General features: G+C 36.8%; 2 protein-coding genes and 1 long non-coding RNA gene across 6 annotated transcripts in view; 1 reads left to right on the top strand and 2 right to left on the bottom strand.

The window, feature by feature from the left end:
* IQUB (IQ motif and ubiquitin domain containing) overlaps positions 1-2,671 on the bottom strand; it is a 94,737-nt gene extending 92,066 nt beyond the window's left edge. For 3 of the 4 annotated variants that reach the window (XM_033192238.1, XM_033192239.1, XM_033192236.1), the window contains exon 1: positions 2,087-2,671. The gene's annotated coding sequence lies outside the window, so the exon portion shown is untranslated. The remainder of the gene's footprint in view (positions 1-2,086) is intronic. The other variant, XM_033192237.1, reaches the window with a different exon arrangement.
* Positions 2,416-3,074, top strand: LOC117072293. The gene is made up of 2 exons (XR_004432740.1): positions 2,416-2,504; positions 2,863-3,074. It is a non-coding gene; the product is annotated as an uncharacterized LOC117072293 (long non-coding RNA).
* A 5,383-nt stretch (positions 3,075-8,457) lies between these two features.
* On the bottom strand, positions 8,458-25,852 carry NDUFA5 (NADH:ubiquinone oxidoreductase subunit A5). Its single transcript, XM_033192247.1, has 5 exons — positions 25,523-25,852; positions 25,153-25,197; positions 18,427-18,543; positions 13,011-13,076; positions 8,458-9,631 (listed from the first exon to the last, which is right to left on the bottom strand). The coding sequence occupies exons 1-5, from the start codon at positions 25,541-25,543 to the stop codon at positions 9,530-9,532; spliced, it is 351 nt and encodes a 116-aa protein (XP_033048138.1). The 5' UTR covers positions 25,544-25,852; the 3' UTR covers positions 8,458-9,529.
* Positions 25,853-26,055: the final 203 nt, after the last annotated feature.

Raw genomic sequence — 26,055 nt, 5'->3', positions numbered from 1 at the left:
ATGAAAAAGCTAAGGCCCAGGAATGCCTCATGGTAGGTTAGTGGTGGTCAGATCCAGAATTTAACTAACGATTTTGCCATCAGATACATTATCGGAGAATGTCTTTTATTCTTAAGTAAGAAACATGACTATTATTTAAAATAGAGTAGAAAATATTCAGCAGACATTTTTTCACCCATCTAGAACAAGGAGCTAATTTTATTGGTTCCTAATACCCCCCATATGCATATATTAATATGCTCTACTTACATACATAAATATGTGTAAACTCTCACTGCAGCAAATATTAAACGTGAATAACAAAACACACATATTAAAGTGTGAAATGGAAAATGTGAAATTTCAACCCAGTTTGGAAAGCTACAGTTGGAAAAGACTTCAAAATTGTTTTTTCATTATTGTTATTGTTCATTTGGCTGTTTTTAAGAGAGTAATATGTGCTTACTAGAAAAAAAATCTAACAGAACAGAAGGGCATAAAATAAGAAGTAAAAGTATTCCAGACATGCTAATTTTATTTCTCATTGTTAGGCAGTTTATCTTTCCAGGAATTGTCTATAAAGCTACAATTATATAATATATATACATTTAAATTTATGATCATATCGATGTCTTTTATAAACTATATTTCTGTTTATTTTTAAACTTTAACACTGTTTTATGACTTATATTTATATGGGCTTAACATTTATGTTTACGTAAAATATGATTCTGCCGCATTCTTTTCAACAACTTCACAGTAATTTCTTTGCAAGGCTAAGCCACGTTGTAGTCAACTGTTGCTCACTGATGCACATTTAAGCTGTCTCTAGTTTTTTACTATTAAAAATTGCGCTGCAACAAACATCTTACACATCTATCTCTGTATATATGTGTAAGTATACTGAAAATGAGTTCCTAGAATTAGAAGGGACAAGTCGAAGGGCATATAGATCTTAATTTTGTTAAATTCCATCACTGTTTTCTTTTACAGCCCCGAGAAGTTCCCCTTGACTGTTTCCTTACATCCTTATATTGTTTTATGAGTCCTAATAATTAAATATCCCTTTGTTGTGTGTTGCACTTATATTTCCCATTGTATGTTTGATGTTGTTTGTTTTCTCTTACTATACGGAAGTTTTAGATTGTTAGGTAGTGACATTTATCAATCTTTTTGCTTATGAGAGTTTCCAAATTTCCTGATACGCTTCGAAACACCTTCTCACAATGAAACATAAATACATAAATTCATCCATAAATACATGAGACAGATCTGTAAATACTGATAGAAAACAACTGGACACACAGTCTTAAGTGTAAAAGCCAATCACAGAATAGTATGCACAATGTTACAGGTGTACCTACCTATTTGCATATGTCTAAAGCACCTCTGGAAGGTGGCCTGGAGATGGGGAGAAATGGGTAGATGGTGGATTTTCACTCTTCATTCTTTTTACTATTCGTACTATTTTTTTATGTATTATCTATTCAAATGTAAATGTTTTAATCTTATTGTTTAAAAGAGCAACCTCTATCATGTTTGCATACAAAAACGTCTCCCTTTTCACCTACATTTCATTCCCTATCATTTAAAGCTTAATACATTTAGAATGTAGTATAATTAGTAAGGCAGGGATCCAATATTACTTTCTACCAAACAGGTCTGTTGAATTTTTAAGTTTGTTAAGAGGCAAAGACCACGGGTGGAGAGGAAGGAGTGAGAGTGCCAGGTGAGGAAAGTCTAAAATCCCTCGACTTAATATGAGAATGGTTGCCACGGAAAGCTAAGAGTTTCTAGTGCCAGGTTTGGATTATACACACTTCTTCTATGCAGTTACCGCGATAAGCACTCGGGGTGTGAGGTGAGGTGTACCTCCTAGCTTGATGCTGCTGCTTCAAGTCCCATACCAGAGGGGAGGAGCCAGAAAAGGAGCCGAGAAAGACGGAATGCTTCGCACGATTTTTTAAGTAAAGGCGGAACATTCCCTACCGACCAGGCAGCCCCAGGAGCTCAGGCGGTAATCACTGCCCCGCACACAGAACTCAGAGTTCAGCGCGGCTGTTACCGGCTCTAGGCTGGGTCTAAGCGTCAAAACCTGTCCTCCTACCTGTGTACGAAACGCAATTATTCTCGTCGAAGTGCTTCCCGAGGCTCCTAAGAAGCTGCTTCAATACTCGCCGCATTCTCAGTTACTGGTCGTATCCTAGCAACGGCCCTGGCACCACCTCTTCCTGCCAGGGCCCGACAGGGGGGAAGGGGAGGAGCAAGAGGCGGGATGGGGTAGGAGCCAGAGGCGGTCAGGGGGGCGGGGCCTGGAAGGAGGAGGGCGGCAGGAGTGGGGGCGGAGCCAAAGGCGGGGGAGGGGTCGGAAAGGAGGAGCGCCGCAGAAGGGAAGGGGAGGAGCCAGAGGCCGGGAAGCGGGGTCGTGAAGGAGACGTGCAGCAGGAGGGAACGGGAGGAGCTAGAGGCGGAGGGGCGGTGTCGGGAAGGTGGAGTGCGGCAGGAAAGACGGGAAGGAGCCAGAGGTGGGCTGGGGTCTTGGGTCCGGAAGGAGGATCGCGGTAGGGAAGAAGAGGAGGAGCCAGAGGAGAGGGTGGGGGACTGCACAGGAGGTACGTGACAGGGAAAAGGGGGAGGAGCCAGAGGCGAGGGGGCGGGGAGGAGGGAAGCGGCAGGGAGAAGGGGCGGGGCCAGAGGCGAGGGGGAGTGGGGAGGGGAGGGACACGGCAGGGAGAAGGGGAGGAGCCAGAAGCGGAGGCTGTTACCAAATGGTTACCTAGATCCAAAAGTGAATCAGGACAGTAACCTCTCTCCAAGATCTTTTACACTTGTGAAAGGGCACAGCTCTCTGAACCAAACACTAACAGCAATTTAATCTTACAGATATAAAAAATCAGAGTCAGAGAAATCATCAGTTTGAAGTCAGAGGCGGGAAACTGTCAGATGCCTACTTGGTTTTGTTAAATTAACAACTTGCCTCTCAGCTTCCTGGCAGCCAAAGAGAAATGGGAGACAGTAGGTATCAAATAATTCTCCTTATAAGAGAAGCAGAACTTTTGTTAATCACTAAATTAGTTAATAAACTAAATTTTGTCTATCAATGAATTCTTTTTCTTCCCCTTTTTTTAAGTGTATACAGAGTGTTGCTCTGTCGCCCAGGCTGAAGTGCAGTAGTTCGATCTCGGCTCACTGCAACCTCCGCCTCCCGGTCTCCCGCGATTCTCCTGCCTCAGCCTCCTGAGTAGCTGAGATTACAGGCGCCCGCCCCCAAGCCTGGCTAATTTTGGTATTTTTAGTAGAGATGGGGTTTCACCATGTTGGCCTGGCTGATCTGGAACTCCTAGCCTCAAGCAATGTGAGCCACCGTGCCCGGCCTATCAATAAATAAGAAAACTTTTAAAGCAGCACAGGATGGTATTGGAGGTCAGGTCAAGTATGTTCTTCTTGGAAATTTAGTAACAAACTATATATTACTATCTCGTAATAGCAGCTAACATTTATGAAGTATTAATTGTCATGAGGCAGCGTACATAGATTTCTAATTTAATCCTTACAACGATTTTATTAGGGAGAAACTATTAGATCCATTTTGTAAATGGGAAAACTAAGGCACACAAAGTGTAATGAAGGAACTAGGATTAAACCCAAGCAATCTAACTCCAGGTCCCAGATTTTTAATCACTATTATGGTACTGTTTAATTTGATTTGATATTTTTAAAGGATTAATAAAATTAGTACAGGTTCATTCCCTTATTCATTCATAAATGTTCATTGTCTTCATTTATTTCTTTATACTGTTCTGCTGAAATTGCACTCTCATCTCCCCAATAACTTTGTAATGTCCAATGCCGTTTTTTAGTCATCTCATTTTAAAATATATTTTTACTAGAATAGTGAAATATATATTCTCAGATAAAATTGGCTTTAATAATGATCAGTAAAAGGAAATGCATTTTAATCATTTCCACACATTCATGAAAAGTAAAGGGGAAAAATGGGCATAAAGGTAACCACTAGAATTAGGCTTTCTTGGATGGGTAGACCAGGTGTGGAGGTGCACAGATAAGATTTTACAAACACTCATACACTCCCATCTCCAAAATCATAATTTATCTTACATTCTGCTACTAATAAAAATTCCACTGGCTTTAAACATCACTTTTCTGGGTCTCCTCTTTAAAATTTATCATTCTCTGTTCTTAATGTTAGAGACAGTATGCAAACAGTAGGTTTAGGAATAGAGTCAGGCGATGGGGGAAGAAAAGCTGGTAGGAGAGAACTTAAGGGTCTCGCAGTGTTAAATGTGACTTGATATCCACTATTCATATTTTTTTTGTAATTTGCTGTGAGGATGACTTTATACAATTTAATCTTAAATAGGAACCTAACTTAATAGTTAGGCTTCCTTGGGTAGTCTGTGGAGCATGGAAAGGTTATTAGCATGCCAAAATCCTGTCCACGCACACAAACACACACATACACACAAATGTAGTTTGGTTACATAATAAATGTATATGCAAACTGAATGAAAACCACCAATAGAAAAAAGCTTCTCAATTCCCAAAGTGAAAGAGTAATTTTACAAATACCATTTTCCATTTTCCTTTTCATGATAAATCTATGCATTTTCTCAGGACTTATTCCACCAAATGACTTTGTATTTCTACCTTTATTCATCTCAGCATTTATTTATTTAATAAACATTTCTTTTGATGTGCTTTTACTTTTACAAAGATGCCACCTAGTGGTATGATGAAATCAAGCATTTCAAAGTATTTCCCATTGTTACTCAAGGTTAAAATGAATAATGAATATTTTAAATATTAAAATAATTTAGAAAACTAAGGACCTGAAAATTTTTGTTTTGGAAATTATGTAGATTAAATTTGGATCATAATATCACTTTCTGAACTCGTTAAGAGAATGGAAATATAGGTCCATAGTCCCTTTTCTGAAACCTTTTGGGACAGATATGTTTGATATTCAGAATTTCTCAGATTTTTGAAAGGAAATATGGGCATATACTTTATATTATGTAAAACATTCAGAGGGTCTGAGGAAGCAGTTTATAATCAAATATATTGATATATCTGTGGCAAAATATATTCATATTCACATTAAAGTGGGATAAATATCACAAATAGCCTCATATAATTCAGGTGGAGTTTGTTGCCAAATTGAGTTATGAAAAAACTTTTCAGAGATTTTTGAAATTAGGAATTTAGATAAGGGATTGTGGATCTAATTTACTCTTTTGAAAAAGAATTCACCCTCCAGTTATAGAGAGATTTAAATGCTAATATTTTGTTAAAAAAAAAAAAATAATAATAATAGTAATAGTTATCTTTAGAAAAGCTAATAGATTCATCTAAAAAAAAAACTTGAGGATCATGAGAAATACCAAAATAAAAATATTTGCAGTGCTTTTCATTTAATTATATATAGAAGTCAATCATAAATTACATTTAAGTGTACCACAAAAAATTAGCTGCTAATATAAACCTAAAGGTCAATTTGAAAATTATTAGTGATGCATGGCAAGTTCAATTCATACATTTTGTGGCACAGTCAAAAGAAAATTTAACCCTGGTTGTTTTTGGTTGTTGTTGTTCCTATGTGTAATTTGCCATGTTGCAATTCCCCAACACCATGTTCATGGAAATATGTGTTAATGGTGCCATGCTCAGCCTGGATTCCTTGTATATCTATGAGCACTCCTTGCCAACGCTCCATAGACATGCAGTATAAATAAAAAATACACTTATGTTAAGACACTGGGATTTAAGGATAACCCATGCTAAATCACTACATTACTATTTTACTTCACTATCTAGAATACTGGCTCAACTATAGTCTCTCAAATGAATTATTCCTGTCCCCATCAATTATTCAAACCCCTTATCACATTCCCACTGTGATTTCCTGTGAATTTTGTCTAAAATAAAACATCAACCTCCTCTAAACCCAACTGGTAGCCTCTCATTTACTTTTCTCTAAAATAATTGGCATTACTATTATTGTTGCATAGGCTACAATCTCATTGAACACTTAGTTTTTGTTTTTTTGTTTTTGTTTTTAGTAGAGATGGGGTTTTGCCATATTGGCTAAGCTGGTCTCAAACTTTTGACCTCAAGTGATCCGCCCACCTCGGCCTCCCAAAGTGCTGGGATTACAGGCTTGAGCCACCTCGCCTCCCCGCTGAACACTTAGTTTTAATGGGAAGGCAGCACTCAGCAAATCCAAAATACTTGTGATATGTTCAGCAATTTGGTACTTAATCCTATACCCCACAACACACTTGCGTAGGGTATTAACTTCTGTTTACACAATCATAAGAGGATGGGAGGAAAAAGAAAAAGCTGCTATTAGCCTATATGTGGGAATTTTCCTATATATTGTTATCTTCCTTTTAAAAAAGATACATTCATAAACATTGTTCCTGGCTTAATTAACTTCACTCCTCTGACTGGGATTGGAAAATTGACAATAAAATATAAGCTCCCTTTTTTTCCATCCCCCAAGTCTGAGGGAAAGGGATGGGGAGGGGAGAATGAGAGAGTGAAAGGACAATAATACCTGAGGCCTGATTGCACACGATGACTGCTACTGCTGGCATCAATTCATTCTATTCCAATGATAGACTACTTGATCCTACTGGTGTGGGAAAGATGGCAACTTTGAGACCTGAGCCTTACTCCAGTAGAGTGTGCCCCCTATATACTGTTTGCCCAGGACAGTCATGGTGTACAGCTGTTATCCTTATGTAGTTATTTTCACTCAAAATCATTCCAGGTGGAATAGTAAGACTATCCTATAGTTATCCTAAATATAAGCCATTTTCATCCCAAAAGAAAGAATGCCAAGAAACTGGAATTGTCTGCACTAAGTCCCAGTGTGGGAAAAAGGGGGCATCAACTTTGTTGCCATTTCTTCTTTCTTAGCAAAGCTCAGATTGATTAGTTTCTCTTTCTTTTGCAGCATCTGGAGTATGGTGATTAACTAGAATGAAACCAATAGGAGAACTGAAATAGGCCATTCTGAAAATTATTCAAATTAGTTTAGTAGCCACTCAAAACACTGAAGATCTTTGAATAAAAGAATCATTTGCAAAGTGAGCAGGAGACTTAACCTGGATGTTCACAGGAAGCAACTGGGAAAAGACTGAAGGAGTAAAAATCATCAGGTGTAAAGCTGTGTGAGCAATTGAGACAGGAGAAAGAATTAAGAACCAAATTGCAATACCTTTTAGATACCTATCCCATTAACATAATCTGCCTATAACCAATATGCAGCTCTTTGCAGAAAATGAAATCCAGTTTACTACTTCTGTTCATATTTGTTCTATACAGATATTTTGACAGAAAAAGTCAATACAGCAGGATCTAGGTTTGCTTGGTACAGCCCATACAGCACAGGAAGGAGTCACAACATCCCAAGCATATTCATAAAGAATAATACAACAGGAGCATCAGTTCTAGAACCAGACTGCCTGGGTTCAAACTTCAGCTTCCCATCTTACTAGCTATGTGACCTTGGATTTGTTATTGATCATCTCTTGGTTTCAGTGCCCCCAGGGTCCCAAGTTGCATACTTGCAGGGGAAAACTACTCATGTAGGGTTCTGGTTTCTTATCTGGAAAATGAAGATAATTTGCAATATCACTCTTAGGGTTGCAGTGCAGGTTTAATGAGTGAAATCAGTCAGCTACTTATGATAGTGCCTGACATTCATATTAAAGTCTCAACAAACATTAGCTATTATTGTTATAATATTTTTACAATGACTATTATTCTGCAATTAGCATTTCTAATGCAAACACCAGGAAGGTCCCCTTTTAGCAAAAAAGTTCAGTAACACTGTTGGTGAAACATAAAAGATGCCCAAGAATCATGGCAGAAATGAGACTGAAAGTATGACAAAAACACAACAAGCCATCTTTGTTCCAAATGACCTGAAAAAAAAAAAGGTTGGCTAGAAAATTACCTTGAAAGTACCCAGGCAAACACATTTTTAGGATCATGTTTTAACAAATATATTATATATTCAAGAAATGTTTAGAACTGAAAATGTTGTTATAAATCATATTCTACTTCTTTTACAGCATTAGAAATAGGCCATTCTGAGAAACAGGCCAAACTTGCCTCAATGTAGTCATGAACAATACTAGAACCATGAGAATGAGAAACCTTCTAACTCCCCCTCTAACACTTCCCCACCAGAAGGAGCCTTCTTGCACTCTAACCTCTAAGAATCTATCTTATTTAATATTTATTTAGTATTCATGTTACAGCTCTATGAGGGGAGAAATATACTGGAAAGAAGGAAAAACACCATTTTTTTCTCACTCTAAGCAAATGTGCACGAGCACGCGCACACACACGTATACACAAAACCCCACAAGAGTATAATATTATCTATGAAGGAGAGATACCAAGTTAAACTTAACCAAGTATTTAGAAATGACAGGGAGCTAGGAAGAAAAGGCAACACGTAATTTTATTTTTAACCTTAAGCTTGCCAACTTCTTTCCCTGAACAGCATTTGTCTTGTTTTGATAACCACCTACACTTATATTAGAAACGTACTGCAAACTATTTAGTGATTCCACTTTGAATTTAGTCACATGACTAAGATGTTTTGAATATAAACCTATCTGTATGCCAGATACAAATTTCAGGAACTCTTAATGTCTCTTCTTTTACAGAAACTCTACCTCTATCCTGATGTAATTAGGTTGATTAAGAAAATTAAAGGCCACGGGCCAGAAAACTAACTTCCACAAATGCAACAAAAGGAAAAGTTTCTCCAATAACCTCTACTAAATGGGAAATCTTTAAGTACCAAGTCAATTTCTTCAACTGTATAATGTATTCTAATTTGATGGTTTTCAAATATAATACAGTAACAACAAAATATAATAAAATTAAGACTATAAGAAAACAGAGTAAATGGTATAATTCAAAAAATAATGACTAAAATAAAATGACTTATGGATTTCGTAATCCAACATATAATTATATATTTTTTTATTTTACATACGTAAGATCACAGCTAAGGAGGTTAACCATAATTTCAAATTTTATCACCAGTCACTTGTGCCATTTTATCACATTTGAAAACATTCACTCGTATTATTTACTTCAAACAGTGATCTATAAATTTATTTGTATATTAAGGACCTTTTCTTCTTCAGGATAACTTAAAAAAATTAAATGATGTATTGAACATACTACTGAAGAAACTTTACTTTTTAATTATGGTCTCTGCATTGAAGATCTGTAGGAATTTTTCTTTAATAATGTTCAAATCTTCCCATGACCTCTCTGTTCATAGAAATATCATCTTTGAAATAATTTGTGTGAATACTTTATAAATCAAAAATGGATTCACATGACTGTATTACCATAATCACCAATTTTAACAGTCTCCTAGATATTTTCTATATCGCTTTACTTGATTATAAAATGTCAGTAATATGAAAACACTCTTAATACAATAGTGTATTTAATTACATCAGTTTTCCATCAACACATCGAAGTCACTTAATAATTATATTGGCCATTTCCACTGATCGGCAGGAGGCTCTTCCACTAATGGCTCCCATGGTTTCCAGTCCCTCATTTTTCTTGCCAGAATTAGTTCATGTTCAGCCTGTGAATACAAATTTTTTAAAAGATCATTGGATTTTATTCTTCAACAGATATTCATCAGAACTAACAACTGATATTTAACTACTGGATACTACTTTCATTTAATATCTCATAATCTATTCTACCATCAAATGTTGAATGTTAAGTAATTAAATTACCTTAATTCTCACAGCTACACAATCAGAAGAAAGGGTATCTTTTGATGTCTTCTATTTGATTGATATTGGCTACAGTGTTTAAAAGTTTAGTTGGTGAGGTTTTTTTATCTTAATATTTCACAAGTTTTTTGAGAATCAGAAGTATGTCTTTTCATCTATGTGACTTTCAAACTGTATTTTACCATGGTCCACAGTAAGAAAATATGTTTTATTATAGGTTCCACAATATAAACATATAACTAAAATTTTTAAATCATTATCTTTACTAGCAGTGATATGTTCTTTTTTCTATTGTTTTTTTAATGCCAATCACTATCTAACTGATTCCATCACCCATAGTCACTTGAGACCCAGAGTTTATAAAACAGTGATCTGTGGAATGTAGAACACAATAAATGTATAAAAAATATTTACTAACTGAATAAATTCCTTAATCAAGTTATGCTTCATTTAATTTTTCCTTTCAAACACAATTTATATTTAACAAACGCATTTTAGGTAGCTTTTAATTTCATATTTTTTCTACAACAAAAAAATATTTATGACAACTCCAGCCAACCTGTAAGATGAATATTATTAAACACCTGTCAGGATGTTACAAAAGAAATTCAAACACAGAATAAGTGCTCGGATTATATTAAAGGTAATTATTATTATACAGTTAAAAGATAATACTCCATTTGCGCCAGCGGTCCCAAAAGTCAATCTATGTTTACAAGCAACTACAAAAAACAATGAGTTAAAGAGCAGATGAATGGAAATCAGGGGTAGAGGTATTACTAATGCCAAAAGGAGAAAATAATTTAAATACTGATAAAATATTCCTAAGGTTGCCCTGGGTCTCTTGAACATCCAATGCTTTCTCGATCTCCCCCAGGCATTGTAGGGCATGAGGAGGGCACCTAGCCCTCATTCATCATTGAGAATCAGCCCTATCTCAGGAACCTGAATCCAGCTGCACCTGGCCCCTGATGCCTATTTCCTCCTTCTTCTCTGGCTTCTGACACACTGTCATACCACCCATCTAGAAATGGGACTAATATGTTAGCCACTACCCATACATGGCTACTGGGGATTTGAAATGCAGCTAAGCCAAATTCAGATGTGCTGCAAAGTGTAAAATGCATACCAGATTTTGATGACTTAATATAAAAAAGAATGTAAAATATATCAATATTTTTATGATTATATGTTTAAATAATATACTACATATACTGAGTTAAAAACAATTACTAAAATTAATTTACCCTTAATACTGACCATGAAAACATGGGGAACTGCACTGCTGACTTAAAAATACTTAATATGCCTTAAACTCAATTCCATGAAAAATTAATATATTAATTATATAAAGTCATAATCAAAGTGAAATCAGGTGGTACAGAAAAGAGAAATAGGTATAGGACAACAGTATAAGGTTTGTGGCAAGTTCCTATAACACTATATCTAGTACCATAGCCAACCTGACAAATGAACATAAAGGCCAGGAAAACAGGCCTTTGAATAACTGAAAGTCTACATTCACAGAAAGCTGTCCGAATGCTATATTCCTCTTTTTCCAGAGCCATCTAACAATTCTTTTGATTTGGTATATCATGTCTGTTGGTGATCTACCTCCCTAATCTCCAATATTACCCAATATTTCCTTTTATCTGTCCTTCAATCAATAGTAACAAAACATTAGAAAGGGTTACATTTGAAAAAAGATACAAGAAAATAAAAATTAAAACAAACTTGAGTATTTATCAGACGCTTATAAGGTGAAGACATTCTAAACCTATAATATGGGGGTTGTAGGGCTGTGGAACAACAAAATTTCACCAAGTAAAAAAAATCTGAGCTGAGAAAGGTGGCTCATGCCTGTAATCCCAGCACTTTGGGAGGCCAAGGCGGGCAGATCACCAGAGGTCAGGAGTTCGAGACCAGCCTGACCAACATGGAGAATCCCCATCTCTACTAAAAATACAAAATTAGCTGGGCATGGTGGCACATGCCTGTAATCCCAGCTACTCAGGAGGCTGAGGCAGGAGAATTGCTTGAACCCAGGAGGCGGAGGTTGCGGTGAGCCGAGATCGTGCCACTGCACTTCAGATCGGGCAACAAGAGCAAAACTCCATCTCAAACAAACAAACAAAAAATTGAAAATCTATATGTTGGGGGAAAACCCCATTTGAGAGGCATAAGCAGGCTAAAAAAAGTATGTGCAGACAATGTCACAAAAGTTTAAGGTTAATATCTTTTATTATAAAAAGACACTCATATGGATAAATAACACAAAGACTAAATGACAGAGTAAAAATATTAATGATACAATTTATAAAATATAAGAACATATTTTTAAAGTTTAACCTTACTAGCAATTGGAGAAAAAAGATGCAAAACTTAAAAAAAAAAAAAAAAAAAAAAAGGCATCATTCCTTTCCCATAGATGCTTTAAAAAACCAACTATGGAATACCCAAAATAGTATATTTCCAGCCTATTTACATCAGTAACCTACCTATTTCTATAACATACCTATGACCAAAGGAAAAGAATTAAAATTCAGATTAAACAAAACAAAACTGTAGTGTTTGTTCTCTTGTCTAAGTAGCAGGTGTAATGAGAGGAGAAGAAAATTTCCCAATAGAATAAGATTTAAAATAGTCTAAATGTAATTAATAATGTTAATAACTTTTCAAATCTCAATCTCTTCCTAATCATGCTTACATTTTACTACTCAGTATTATATGTCAGGGTTAGTATTTGGGAAGTAACGCAGAATTAAGCTCTCAAATATACTATGCAATTGTTTTTTAACTTGCTCAAATGCTCAAGAACCAAAAATAAAAATAAAAGTATATTTTAATTTTATAATTCAAAATGTCTGTATTTTTCCCTACTAAAAATATGCCACACTCTTAAAATAAGATACAACTATTAAAACAACAGTAATATTGCGTTACCAATTTAAACTAAGATTAGGCCAAGGAGAACATGCTGATTAAATTAAAAGAGTGTCAAACTCCAGGCTTCTAACAGAAGTCTCACAAATTCATGCTATAATCAACAATAAATACTATAATCAACATATACATGAGAAGCACCACATTTTCTATATGTGATTAGTCTTACATATTTGATGAGTTGATATAAATAAGGAAATTTAGTTTTCCTTTCATTCTGCAATGTCAGTTGTGTGTCTCTATGAAACCAAACACCTAAATGGTCAACTTTTTCTTTACCTGAAGAATCACCTCTTCTAATTGACCACCTTGAAGTTGGTCTTCTAATTTTTTAACATCTGGTTCCTATAATTTCAGGGAGAAAAAAAAAAATTAAAGAAGCATACTCTCTGAAAGTTTCAACATCCTGTATTTTAAAATTCCTATATAAAAATACTTAAAAATACAACTTTTCATTCATCATACTCTTTTTACTAAATATTTGGTTAAAATTCATTTCATCTCTTTTATTGCTTTTCTGTCTTAATATTGAAAAGTGCTAAATGTTTATTGGCAAGCTGATCAAGGGACAGAAATACAATGTCAAATTCTGTCTTTCTAAAACAGATTTTTAAAATACGACTTTGCTTTCTTAGTATTTCCTGTATTTCCTCTAAGAGCGTTAGAATTAAAAATAAATGCTACTCTATGACCCAGAAATTACACTCCTAGGCATAACGCCAAACAGAAATGCATAATATATATACACACATATACACGTATGTATGTGTGTGTATATACACGTATATACATGTGTATATATATGTGTGTGTATATATGTTTTATTTTTTTTTATTTTTTTATTTAATTATTATTATTTTTTTTTTGAGATAAGTCTTGCTCTGTCCCCCAGGCTGGAGTGCAGTAGCACAATCTCTGCTCACTGCAAGCTCCGCCTCCCGGATTCACGCCATTCTCCTGCCTCAGCCTCCCAAGTAGCTGGGACTACAGGCGCCCGCCCCATTTTTAGTAGAGACGGGGTTTCACTGTGTTAGCCAGGATGGTCTTGATCTCCTGACCTTGTGATCCACCTGCCTTGGCCTCCCAAAGTGCTGGGATTGCAGGCATGAGCCACCCTGCCTGGCCGCATAATATATTTTTTAAAAAACATGTTTGAGAATATTCATAGCAGCACAAATTACAGCCCCAAACTAGAAATAACCCAAATGACCATCTGTAATAGAATGGATCAATTAATTATAATATTTGGATATAATACTTCACAGCAATGAAAATGAAAACTGTATGCAATAATTTAGATGATTCTCTTAACCACAGTATTAAGCAAAAGTCAGAGTACAGTATGTACAAGACAGAACATACTAATGATTTCATTTATATAAAATTCAAAAACAGGCAAAAAGAAGTCCAAATAGAAATTAGCTTTACAAGTATTAAATTGAAGGGGAAGAGGCAAGGGTTTGGTTGTTCTGGAAAAGTCCTTTTTTTCTACACATTTGTAATGTATATAATTCTTGAATAAAAGTTTTTAAAAACAAAATGTTAGTAAATATAGTACCTAGAACATTCAACGACATATAGTTATTTTCTAGTAAACTGAGCTTTTTGAGCCAGAAATATGTAAATATACCCACATATGTAAATAAGGCTTTGTCATTTCAGGGTGTTTTTCTGGCCAATAAATGGAATAAAGAGGGACAAAATAAGACATTTTGTTTTTCAACTCAAGACTTGATGTGTTACTGCCTCAGAGTATCTGCTGGATGGCCCAGGGTATCAGCATCGCTTGTTCCTTCACCACCTTTCAAATCTTTGCTCAAATAACACCTTCTTATTGATAACTACTGATAATTTACATTGTGACAGGCTGAATAACACCACAAAAGATATACATGTATTAATTTCTAGAAAGTGTGACTGTTACTTTATACAGCAAAGACTTCACATATATGATCAAGTTAAGGATGTTGACATACAGAGATTTTCCTGAATTATCCATATAGTCCCTAACTGCAATTATAAGTGTCCTTGTAAGAGAGAGGGAGGGATATTACCCACAGAATAGGAAAAGGTAATGTAACCACAAAGGCAGAAACTGCAGTGATGAGACCACACACCAATGAATGCCAAAAGCCACCAGAAGCTGAAAGAGGAAAGAATAGATTCTACCCCATATCCTCCAAAGCAAGCACAGCCCTGACACCACCACCTTGATTTGGGTCCCTGATGTTGATTTCCAACTTCTGGCCTCCAGAAATCTAATAAAATAAACTTATATTGTTTTAAGCCACAAAGTTTGTGGGAATATTACAGCAGCCGTAGGAAAGTAATAAACAGCATAACATCCCCCATCCCCACAATGGTACACATTTTCCTTGTTTCATTTTCCTTCACTGCACTATTTTCTAACACACTATGTACTTCTTTACTCACTTTTTACTTTTTTTAATCCTTTGGTCTCCCATCACTAACATGTAATCTCCAAGAAGGCAAGGATTTTTAATCTGTTTTGTGCCAACTAAGCACAAGTTTCCATGCTAGAACCACGCATGGCATGTAGCAGTCATTCAATAAATGTTTCTTGGTGAAAGAAGTGAATACATAAACAACAGTGGAAAAGGGTGGAAAAAGGGGAAAAAGTAATGAGCATGTTTAAGACAGATTATTTAACAGGGAATTAACTCATATATGAGACCAAAAATCAAAAACAAAACAGGGAAGCAGGTCACTGTTTTAAGAGACTCAGGAGAGTGAAGGTAAAGAAGGCAAGGAATGTTCAACAACACTTTCAATTCAGAAAAGGCCAGTGTCAGGTGAACAATTCAAAATTTGTCTTACTGATAGTGAATAATGTGATTTTTAGTCACCAATGGCATAATGCCATTAAACTTGATAAGGTACCATGTACTGAATGCTCACTATATACTTGGGACTATGTTAAGCTTTTACATACATTACCTCATTCAGTTCTAACAAAAAGTGTTCAAGGTGGGTATTATTATACCCAAGTTATAAATGATGAAATTGAGACAGAGAAAATTAGCAATATGCCAAGTCACTCCACAAGTAAGTATTAGAATTAAGATGAAAATCGTGGACAGGGACACAAACCAATGCTTTTCACCAAAATATTACTATCTCCCTAGTAATAATCTGAAAAAAGAAAAAAGTTACTTTTATTTCTACTTTAGGCTTAGTAAATAGATATTGTATAATCATGGCAATATTCACTGAAGATTTTGTGTGTGGCTCTAGGCAGGGTTAAAAATCTGTGACAATTTTACCAAAAACAGGAACCAGAGATAACTGTTAAGTGGGGTTATATCTAGCCTTTTGGATAAAGAAACATTTCTAAGGAATCTTGTGTTTCAGGTACTATGCTAGAGTCTAAGGATACAAAGTTGAATCCAATATCATTAACAAGTAGCTTACTGCTGATGGAGACATAATACAGTTATGACCAGTAAAATGGAAAGGAGGTAACGAGGTTGTCGAACTCTACTTAAGAAAGTAAGAGCCAGGCGCGGTGGCTCAAGCCTGTAATCCCAGCACTTTGGGAGGCCGAGACGGGCGGATCACGAGGTCAGGAGATCAAGACCATCCTGGCTAACACAGTGAAACCCTGTCTCTACTAAAAAAAAAAAAATACAAAAAACTAGCCGGACGTGGTGGCGGGCTCCTGTAGTCCCAGCTCCTCGGGAGGCTGAGGCAGGAGAATGGCTTAAACCCGGGAGGCGGAGCTTGCAGTGAGCTGAGATCCGGCCACTGCACTCCAGCCTGGGCGACAGAGCGAGACTCCCGTCTCAAAAAAAAAAAAAAAGAAAGTAAGAAAAGGTTTCACAGAAGAAGTGATGATTTATAAAGAAAAAGTAAGAACTATGAAACAAGGTAAAGGCATTCCAGGAAATGAGAAAATATAAATGAACACAAAAATAAAAATGCAAGGAATCTACAGAACTGCCAGCAGTTTGGTACTGCTTAAGAATAGAGTATAAAACAAGAAGCAACAGCATATGATTGAGAAAATAACCAAGAGCCAGAACTTAGAAGGTCTTCTATATCATGTTAAGGACTTTACCCTGTTAGGCCAATGGTTCCCAAACATGGCCATACATCAAAATCATGCAGACAAAGGTAGCTAAGTAAGTTTCATACAACCAGTTCAACATAAATCCTTAAACTCAGCCTTTGAGAAACACTGAACAGAAAACCACAGTAAGATTTTAAGCAAGACAGTACAGTTGGCCCTCAGGATCCACATCTGTGGATTCAACTGAGAATGGATTCAACCAACCACAGATGGAAAACATTTTAAAAAACACAATAAAAATAACAATACAGCAATTTTTAAGATACAGTATAACTATTTACATAGCATTACATTGTAGTAGGTATTATAAGTAACCTAGAGATGATTTAAAGTATACAAGAGGATGTGCACAGGTTATAAGCAAATACTATGCCATTTTATATAAGGGACTTGAGCATCCTTGTATTTTGGCATCCATGGGAGAAAACAGAAAAATAGGGCAATAAGTAAAGGAAAATATAAGCATATAGGTTTTTTCTATTTTAAGATAGGAACAAGCTAAAAATATTTGAGGCTATTTGAAAGACGAGATGATAAAATGGGAAAGGCACTGGGTGCAGGTGGCTCATACCTATGATCCCAGCACTTTGGAAGGTCAAGGCAGGAAGGTCACTTGAAGCCAGGAGTTTGAAATCAGCTAGGGCAACACAGTGAAACTCCACCTCTACAAAAAATTTTAAAAATTAGCTGGGCATGATGGTGAGTGTCTGTGGTCCCAGCTACTTGGGAGGCTGAGGCAGGAGGATTGCTTCAGACTGACAGGTCAAGGCTATAGTGAGCTGTGGTCGTGCCACTGCACTCTAGACTGGGTAACAGAGTGAGACCCATCATATAATACAATACAAAAAACAATATAAAACAAACCACATGTTTTGTTGCATTCCTAATGAAAGATAGGAATTTTCTTTGAACTATATAGTCTGGTAATCTAATAAGAAGAAATATGTGTGCCTAGGATCACTTATGCATGTATATAAATTTCCTTCCGAGTTTTTAAGCACTATTTTAGATAATTACATAAAGTCCATTTAATAACTGCTATTTAATAGCAGTTAATAAGTATCCATGAAAGACTGGTTCCAGGATTCCCATGGATACCAAAATACAATGATGCTCAAGTCCCTTATATAAAATGGCATAGTATTTGCATATAACCTGTTCACATCCTCTTGTATACTTTAACTGCTAATAGCAGTCTAGTCTTTTTGACAGGTTTCTTTGAAAAAAAAAATGCCCTTCTTTTGTTTTTCTTTTATTGTTCTCTAAGATTAGAAAAACGAGATCAAGACTGATATATCCATAGACAAAAAGCAAAAGATCAATAAAGGACTAAATAGGGAAGAGAGGTAAAAGGAACAGCTACAATGTTACTTCAAGGAAGGATCTGATCCTACTCTCAAACTCCAGTATATAACAGAGCCCTGCATATAGAAAACACTCAATAAACAAGAGTTTACCGAATAAAAGGGAGGAATGATGGGAAAACAGCACTGAAGGAAGGAGAATGGAAGAAAAGTGTGTAGGATATATAAAAAATAAGGAACTAAACTTTTTGGTTAAATGATACCACAAATCCAAGAAAACAAAACTGATTTAGCTACTTACCGCTTTAACCATAGCCAGCTTCTCATTTGTAATCTGTTCTGTATACTTTCTATATGCTGCATTTTTAGGGATTTCCTCAAGAACATCAAGAATCTTTGTGTACAATATTCTTAGCCTCTGAAAAGACAAACCATACAAATTTCCGTAGGTTAAAATATTACCAAAGACTTAATGGAACAATTTAAAAAGTCTCATAGACAAAACAAACAAAACTCACATCTGTTTTTTGTTTTTTTTTTTTTTAACTCTTCTTTGCTGTGACTTCTTTATGTCTGTGCCCTATCTACACCCTTTACAACCTAGGAAAAACCTGTATATAAATGTGGGAACATTCTGTATTTTCTATGTATAACAAGTTCTAGATAAGTCAAAGGTATGATAACAAGTAGAAACAAAACTAACTAATGACCTTTTTGGAAATCAAATCATTTACCAAATCTGTATTTTTCTTTCTTCCTTCCTTTCTTTTTTTTTTTTTTGAGATGAAGTTTCACTTGTTGTACAATGGCATGATGTCGGCTCATTGCAACCTCCATTTCCTGGGTTCAAGCAATTCTCCTGCCTCTGCCTCCAAAGTAGCTGGGATTACAGGTGGCCGCCACCACGCTTGGCTAATTTTTGTATTTTTAGTAGAATTGGGGTTTTGCCATGTTTACCAGGCTAGTCAGAAACAAAACTAACTTATTGCTAATGACCTTTTTGGAAATCAAGTCATTTACTAAATCAGTAGTTTTCTTTCCTTTTTTTTTTTTTTCTCTGAGATGGAGTTTCACTCTTATAGACCAGGCTGGAGTACAATGGCGTGATCTCGGCTCACTACAACCTCCACCTCCTGGGGTCCAGTGATTCTCCTGCCTCTGCCTCCCAAGTAGCTGGATTACAGGTGCCCGCCACCACGCCTGGCTACTTTTTGTATTTTTAGGAGAGACAGGGTTTTGCCATGTTGGCCACTCAAACTCCTGACCTCAGGTGATGTGCCCACCTCGGCCTCCCAAAGTGCGGGGATTTACAGGCATGAGCCCACCTAGCCTGAATCAGTATTTTTCAAAGTGAGGTCCTAAGCACTGCAAATTCTTTTTTCTTTTTTTTCAATTTTTCTTATTTGAATTTCTGTAGAAATAAACACATATAAGCATTACATCTGTATGATCAAATTTAACTAAATACTGTCATAATACTTCAGTGTTCTCGCTTCTGATTATGAATGAGTTATGACATAAAGTCTGCATAAAAGGCTCAACAGAAAAAGTAGCAAGAGAATTGAGTCAATGCATAGCACGTATAGAAGCATACTGAACTTAAACTTCAGTATAGAAATCACTTAGTAAGAAGTTGATCCTCTCCAATTTAAATATATAATGCATATATTAGTTTTTAATATAGCATTTTAATTAAGTTTTAATCTGATCTAAAATTCAGGTTTAAAATTTTCATCTTTCATGACAAAATATATCAGTTTCTAGAGAAATACAGATGAAAACAGGTGATGATTAATACAGAATAAAAGAAAAAATGTTATGAATAAGGTGGAAATTTAGTTTATCATCCAAACTTGGACACTTATGACAGTGAAAAGATACCTATTAATCATTATGCCAAACCACAGGTATAAACCAGATTAGGTGAAACAAACAAGACATGATCACTCCAGGAGCAAGTCTCAATAATTACAAGTATATAAACCCTTCTCCTAAAGAGTAACTTTAAAAAAAAAAAAAAAAAGTGTGTGCAGTCCTCACTATTCACAATAGCAAAGACTTGGAACCAACCCAAATGCCCAATGATAGACTGGGTAAAGAAAATATGGCACATATACACCATGGAATACTATGCAGCCATAAAAAAGGGTGAGTTCATGTCATCTGCAGGGAAATGGATGAAGCTGGAAACCATCATTCTCAGCAAACTAACACAAGAACAGAAAACCAAACACCACATGTTCTTACTCATAAGTGAGAGCTGAACAATGAGAACACATGGACACAGGGAGGGGAACATGACACACCAGTGCCTGTCAGTGGGTGGGGGGCTAGGGGAGGGATAGCATTAGGAGAAATATCTAATGTAGACGACGGGTTGATGGGTGCAGCAAACCACCAAGGCACGTGTATACCTAGGTAACAAACCTGCACATTCTGCACGTGTATCCCAGAACTTAAAGTATAACTAAAAAAAAAAAAAAAAATTGTGTGCGGGAATAGGGTAAAGCAAAAATAAAAAGCAGGTAAGCTATAAGTCTGCCTTTCTTCATGGTCCAGGACACATAGTTCTCCTGCACAAATAACTCACAATCTTCCTGTGCCCAGCTATCACCAGACCCTCGCCTGATAGCTCACTGCAACCTAGGTGTTATCAGTACTGCACAAAGCTCTCTTCAGCACACAGCACAAGCACCATCCTTTAGGATCCCCAGCAAGCCTTTGCTACTTGCAGTCAGCTCCTCTTTTGCTGACTTGTCAATAGCTTTCTTGCAATGTATTTTCACACGTTCTCTAATAAATCTGCCTTTCTTTACCTCAAATGTCTTGGTAAATTATTTTTACCACCACACAACACCAGCCCCAGACAGTCGCTACCCGTGGCAAAATATACTCAGTACTCCCATGTACAATACCACACTGTTTGCATATAAAGATAGACTGGACACGGATCACACTCCAATATGTTTAAGGTACTATAGAGTGTACTTATCTGTTCTCATGCTGCTAATAGAGACATTCCCGAGACTGGGTGCTTTATAAAGGAAAAGAAGTTTAATGAACTCACAGCTCCACATGGCTGGAGAAGCCTCACAATCATGGCAAAAGGTGAAAGAGGGTCAAAGGCACATCTTACATGGCAGGAAGCAAGACAGCATGTGCAGGGGAACTGCCCTTTATAAAACCATCAGATCTCATGAGACTTCTTCACTATCAAAAGAACAGCATGGGAAAAACCCACCCCATGATTCAATTACCTCCCACCAGGTCCCTCTCCCACAACACATGGGGATTATGGGAGCTACAATTCAAGCTGAGATTTGGATGGGGACAGAGCTAAACCATATCACAGGGTAAGATATAGAAGAGGAATAATAATAATGATAAAAAGAAAATATAAGTGTGTGTTTGGCAGGGATGGGGAAATACATAGATCAAAGAGATATTATAATACTCAGCAGTGGTTAAGGGTGTGCTAACCAGAACCTAACTGCTTGAGTTTACAATGGCTTCACTCCTTAGGTGCACTGAACAAGTTATTTCCATCTCTGTGCCTTCTTTCCTCATCTGTAAGATGGGAATAATACTGCCTCATAGGGTATATATAACTTAGAACAGTACCTGGTACACATTAAGTTTCACTACGTATTAGCATTATTTTTCTATAGCAGAAGAATTCACTTCAGCCGAGACCAGAGAAGGGTTCATATTTCGAAAAGGTAGCATCTAAGATAGACCCAGAGGGATGGTAGATCATAGAAACTTGAAGATATTGGAAAAGGCAATTACATAGGGAATACATAGAACTGAATGGCAGAAAATACAGCGAACATAAGGAAGTGGTATACAGTTCTATTGTCTTGAACTGTGCTGTCCAAAAGAGTAGATGCTAGCTAAATATGGCTACTGAGCACTTGATATGTGGCTAGTCCAAACTGAGATGTGGTATAAGTATAAATACATATCGAATTTTGAAAATTTAGTATTAAAAAAAACCACTATAAAATATTGTTAATTTTTTTATTATATGCTGAAATGGCAATATTTTAGATGTGTTAGGGTAAATAAAATAATTAAATTTTACCTTTTTCTTCATTAAAAATTAGTCCTAGAAAATTATAAATTACATACAAACATGGCTTACACTTAAGGCTCGCATTATATTTTTATCGGACAGCACTTGGTTAGAATACAGTAACTCCCCTTTACCCATCCGTGGTTTCATTTTCCAGGGTTTCAGTTACTAATAGTTAACCTCAGTCAGAAAATATTAAATGAAAAATTCCAGAAATAAACAATTTATAAGTTTTAAACTACGTGCCATTTAAAGTAGTGTGATGAAACCTCACACTATCCCACTCTGTCCTTGCTTCAGCACAAGAGGGTAGTACATTACAATAAGATATTTTGAGAGAAAGAGACCACATTCACATAACTTTTATTACGGTATCTTGTTATAATTGTTCTATTTTATTAGTTGTTATCTCTATCTTTCTTTCTTTTTTTTTTTTTAGACAGGGTCTCACTCCATCACCCAGGCTGGAGCGCAGTGGCATCATCACAGCTCACTGCAGCCTCAACCTCTGGGGCTCAAGCAATCCTCCTGCCTCTACCTCCCGAGTAGCTGGGACTATAGGTGCACACCACCACACCTGACTAATTTCCGCATTTTTTTGTAGAGATGGGGTTTTGCCATGTTGCCCAGGCTAGTCTTAAACTCCTGGGCTCAAGCAATCCACCCACCTCAGCCTCCCCAAGTGTTGGGATTACAGATGTGAGCCAGCACGTCCAGCCTGCTTATCTCTTATTGTGCCTAATTTATAAATTAAATTTTATTATGGGTAGGTATGAAAAAAACATAGCATACATAGAGTTTGGTACTATATGTGGTTTTCAGACATCCACTGGGGATTTTGGAATGTATTGCTGTACAGGACACATAAGGAAATGCATAGGAGATAAAGTTGGAGAAAATGTCAGATTGTAAGCGGTTCTGCATTGCAAGTTAAAGCATTCGGGCTTTATTCTGTGGACAATTAAAAGATTTAGGAAAGTCATATGATTACGAAAATTAGCTGCGTTGTAGTGAGTTAAAAGGACTGAAGGAGAAACAAGGCAGAAAGGCCAGTAAGGACGTTGTTGCAATTCTCTAAACAAGAACAAGGACCTGAACTATGGTAGTAACAACAGAAATAGTAAACAGGAGTCAGACTGGAGAACTGTTATAGAAAAGGATCAGCAAAAAAAAAATAAAATAAAATAAAAATCATCATTGAAATGAATACAAGAGTACAAGAGAAATAACAACTATGATGTCCAAATTCCCAGCCTAGGGAGCAGAAAGATATGAAACTATCAAGAAAAATACAGCCCACAGAGGAAGAAATATATTTAGAAGGGAAAAACCATGAGTTCAGTTCTTTACAACAATGACAATAAAGTTATTATGAAATCATAGTAAGTGCAAGACACTCATTCAACTAACACTATTTACTGAGCACATACTATGTGACAGAGTTCTAACAGTGAAACAATTAAAAATCCCTGCCTTCATTAAACCTACATTCTAGTAGAGAGATAACAAAATAAAACAGTAGAATAGTGAACCAGAGGATCACAATAAGAACCTTGTCTTTATTTATTTAGAGTGAAATGGAAAGCCACTAGTTTTAAGGGAAGGAGAGATCCGACCTACCTTATATTTTAACAGACTAACTCTAGTAGCCTGGCTGGAAAAAAAGACCAAATGGAGGCTGTGACAAGCATTGAGAGGCAGTTAGAAAGTGAATGCAATTATCCACATCAGTGATGATGGTGACTGAGGAAGACGGTAGCAGCAGAGGAGGTAGTGAGATGTTGTCAAAATCAAGATGTATTCTGAAGGTGGCACCTAGAGGGTTTACTGAAATAACAAATGTGGAGTGTAAGAGAAAGGAAGGAATCAAAGATGATTTCAAGTTTCTGACCTGAGTCAAAATAATTGAACTGCCATTAATTGATATGAGCAAGCCTGAGAGAAGAGCAGGTTTCAGGCAGAATATCAGGAACCCCATTTCGGACATGTTAAGTTTGGGTTGCCTGTCTGACATATACAAGCGGAGATGCCCACTAAGCAATTAAATATTCAACACTTTCATAAAGGAAGAGGTCAGTGCTTTACATGGAATCTGTTATCAGTGTATACGTGGTATTTAAAACCGTTCTCTATTTGGATTTGCTCTCTCTTGGTGACTGAGTACAGGTCGAAAAGAAAAAGTCCAAGAACTAAATTCTGAGTAAGTCAAATTTTAAAAGTGGGCATAAGAGAAATAACCAGAAAAAGAGAAAGCCAAAGAGTAGGGGGGGAAACATCAGGAGACTGGGGGAGTCCTGAAGCCCAGTAAAGAAAGCACATGATGGAGAAAGTGTCAAATGTGTCAAAAAACGCTGCTATTAGGTCAATGAAGGTGAGAAAGATGAGCTGACCATTGGATTTGGCAGCACGGAGATAAATGGGGAACTTGAAAAACGCCAAGGGTGACTGAGTGCATTCAAGGTGAATAAAAAAGAAATTGGAGAAAATAGAGATAACTCTTTTAAGTTATCTGTAAAGAGAAGCAGAGAAATGGTGCTATTATAGAAGGGAGAAGGATAAAAAAATGTTTTGGGTTTTTTTGATGAAAACATTCGTAAATACAAATGGAAAAGACCTAATAGAAGGAAAAGCAGGCAGTACCTTCAGTAAGCTTAAATATATGTAATCCAACCCACCTAAGCATAAACGGTGAGGCGGGGAGAAAAGATGGAAAATGGAGATATAAATTTGAGATGGCGCTCACAGAAGCATGCACAAGTGAAGCCACGAAAATGTCAAGGAAAAAGTCAACAAGAAAACTGGCTTAATAATAACCGCGTATCTCAAGAGCTCACGCGGGTTGTAATTAAGGGCTTGAAATATCTGTATCCCGTTAATCCTGCAATAAGCAAAGTGACAGGAATTTAATCTTCCTTGGGAATTCAGGAATTAAGAAAGAACAAAGGTACATACCTCGTGTGGAGTACTGCACACAGCCAATCCCACAAGGCCAGTGGTCTGTTCAAAAACAAAACACGATTCATGCTGTTTACTACGGTTTCCATACGTCCAGCACGCTAAGGAAATACAAAACCACGAATCCCCGGGCTAAAACTGGTCTAAAGCCAGCTACTGGTCTCTCAGTCCCTCTTGTTTGGAGATTTTTTCTGACTCTCCGAGCGGAACCACTAACCTGCCCTACCAGGTAGGGCATGCAGAACGAGTCCCCGAAAAGCACTGCCGAACCCGCGACAGTTAGGGTAAACACCCGCGGGAATTAGGGCTATCGGACTGAGTCTACCCCGACAGTCTAAATTCCAACAGTGACCTCCATTCGTCTCACCTTCTTCAGCACACCCGCCATGACAGCGCCGACGAGTCGATGACGCACAGCCCTTTGGGAACAATTCTCAGACCTGCTCAATCGACCACCGAGGTCGCCACTCTGTCACCCTGGAAACAGCTTAGCTCCACCCCCCCTCAGGATCGCCAAAGGAGCAAAGACTCTGCCCCGCCCATCCTAAAAGCGAAAAATTGACGCATGCGTGATGGGCATACAAGCCTTAAGCTAAGGTAGAATACGATTGGGGAAAGAAAGGGTTTCTCAGGTGTGTCTGCTCCTGTCCCTGCCACTGCTGACGGCTTGCCCAAAGATTGAGGGAAACATTCCCAACTACCAAAAAACTCCAGTCGCTGTAGGAACCTGCACTCTGCGTAACCGTTGATGCATTCCTCAACCTTCCTCTCTCAGTTTAGTAAAATGAAGGTGATAATGGAGCTTGAGCATCCTCTGAATTGATCTCTCAGCAGCAAGTTAGTTCTTCGCACAAGGATATCAGTATTCTCTGTGTCTTACGAACCAAAGCCGTATTGAGT

This window comes from Trachypithecus francoisi, unplaced genomic scaffold, assembly GCF_009764315.1.
Source record: "Trachypithecus francoisi isolate TF-2019V2 unplaced genomic scaffold, Tfra_2.0 Lachesis_group4, whole genome shotgun sequence".
Classification (NCBI taxonomy): domain Eukaryota; kingdom Metazoa; phylum Chordata; class Mammalia; order Primates; family Cercopithecidae; genus Trachypithecus; species Trachypithecus francoisi.
This window is presented reverse-complemented; position numbering and strand designations above follow the sequence as displayed.

Excerpts from the sequence above, each read along its gene's own strand:
- NDUFA5 (XM_033192247.1), bottom strand. The coding sequence starts at position 25,543 with ATGGCGGGTGTGCTGAAGAAG. Across the intron at positions 18,544-25,152 it reads TGTGCAGTACTCCACACGAG|AGGCTAAGAATATTGTACAC; the intron begins GTATGTACCTTT and ends TTGTCTTTTCAG. Across the intron at positions 9,632-13,010 it reads TAGAAGAGGTGATTCTTCAG|GCTGAACATGAACTAATTCT; the intron begins GTAAAGAAAAAG and ends TTGTATTCACAG.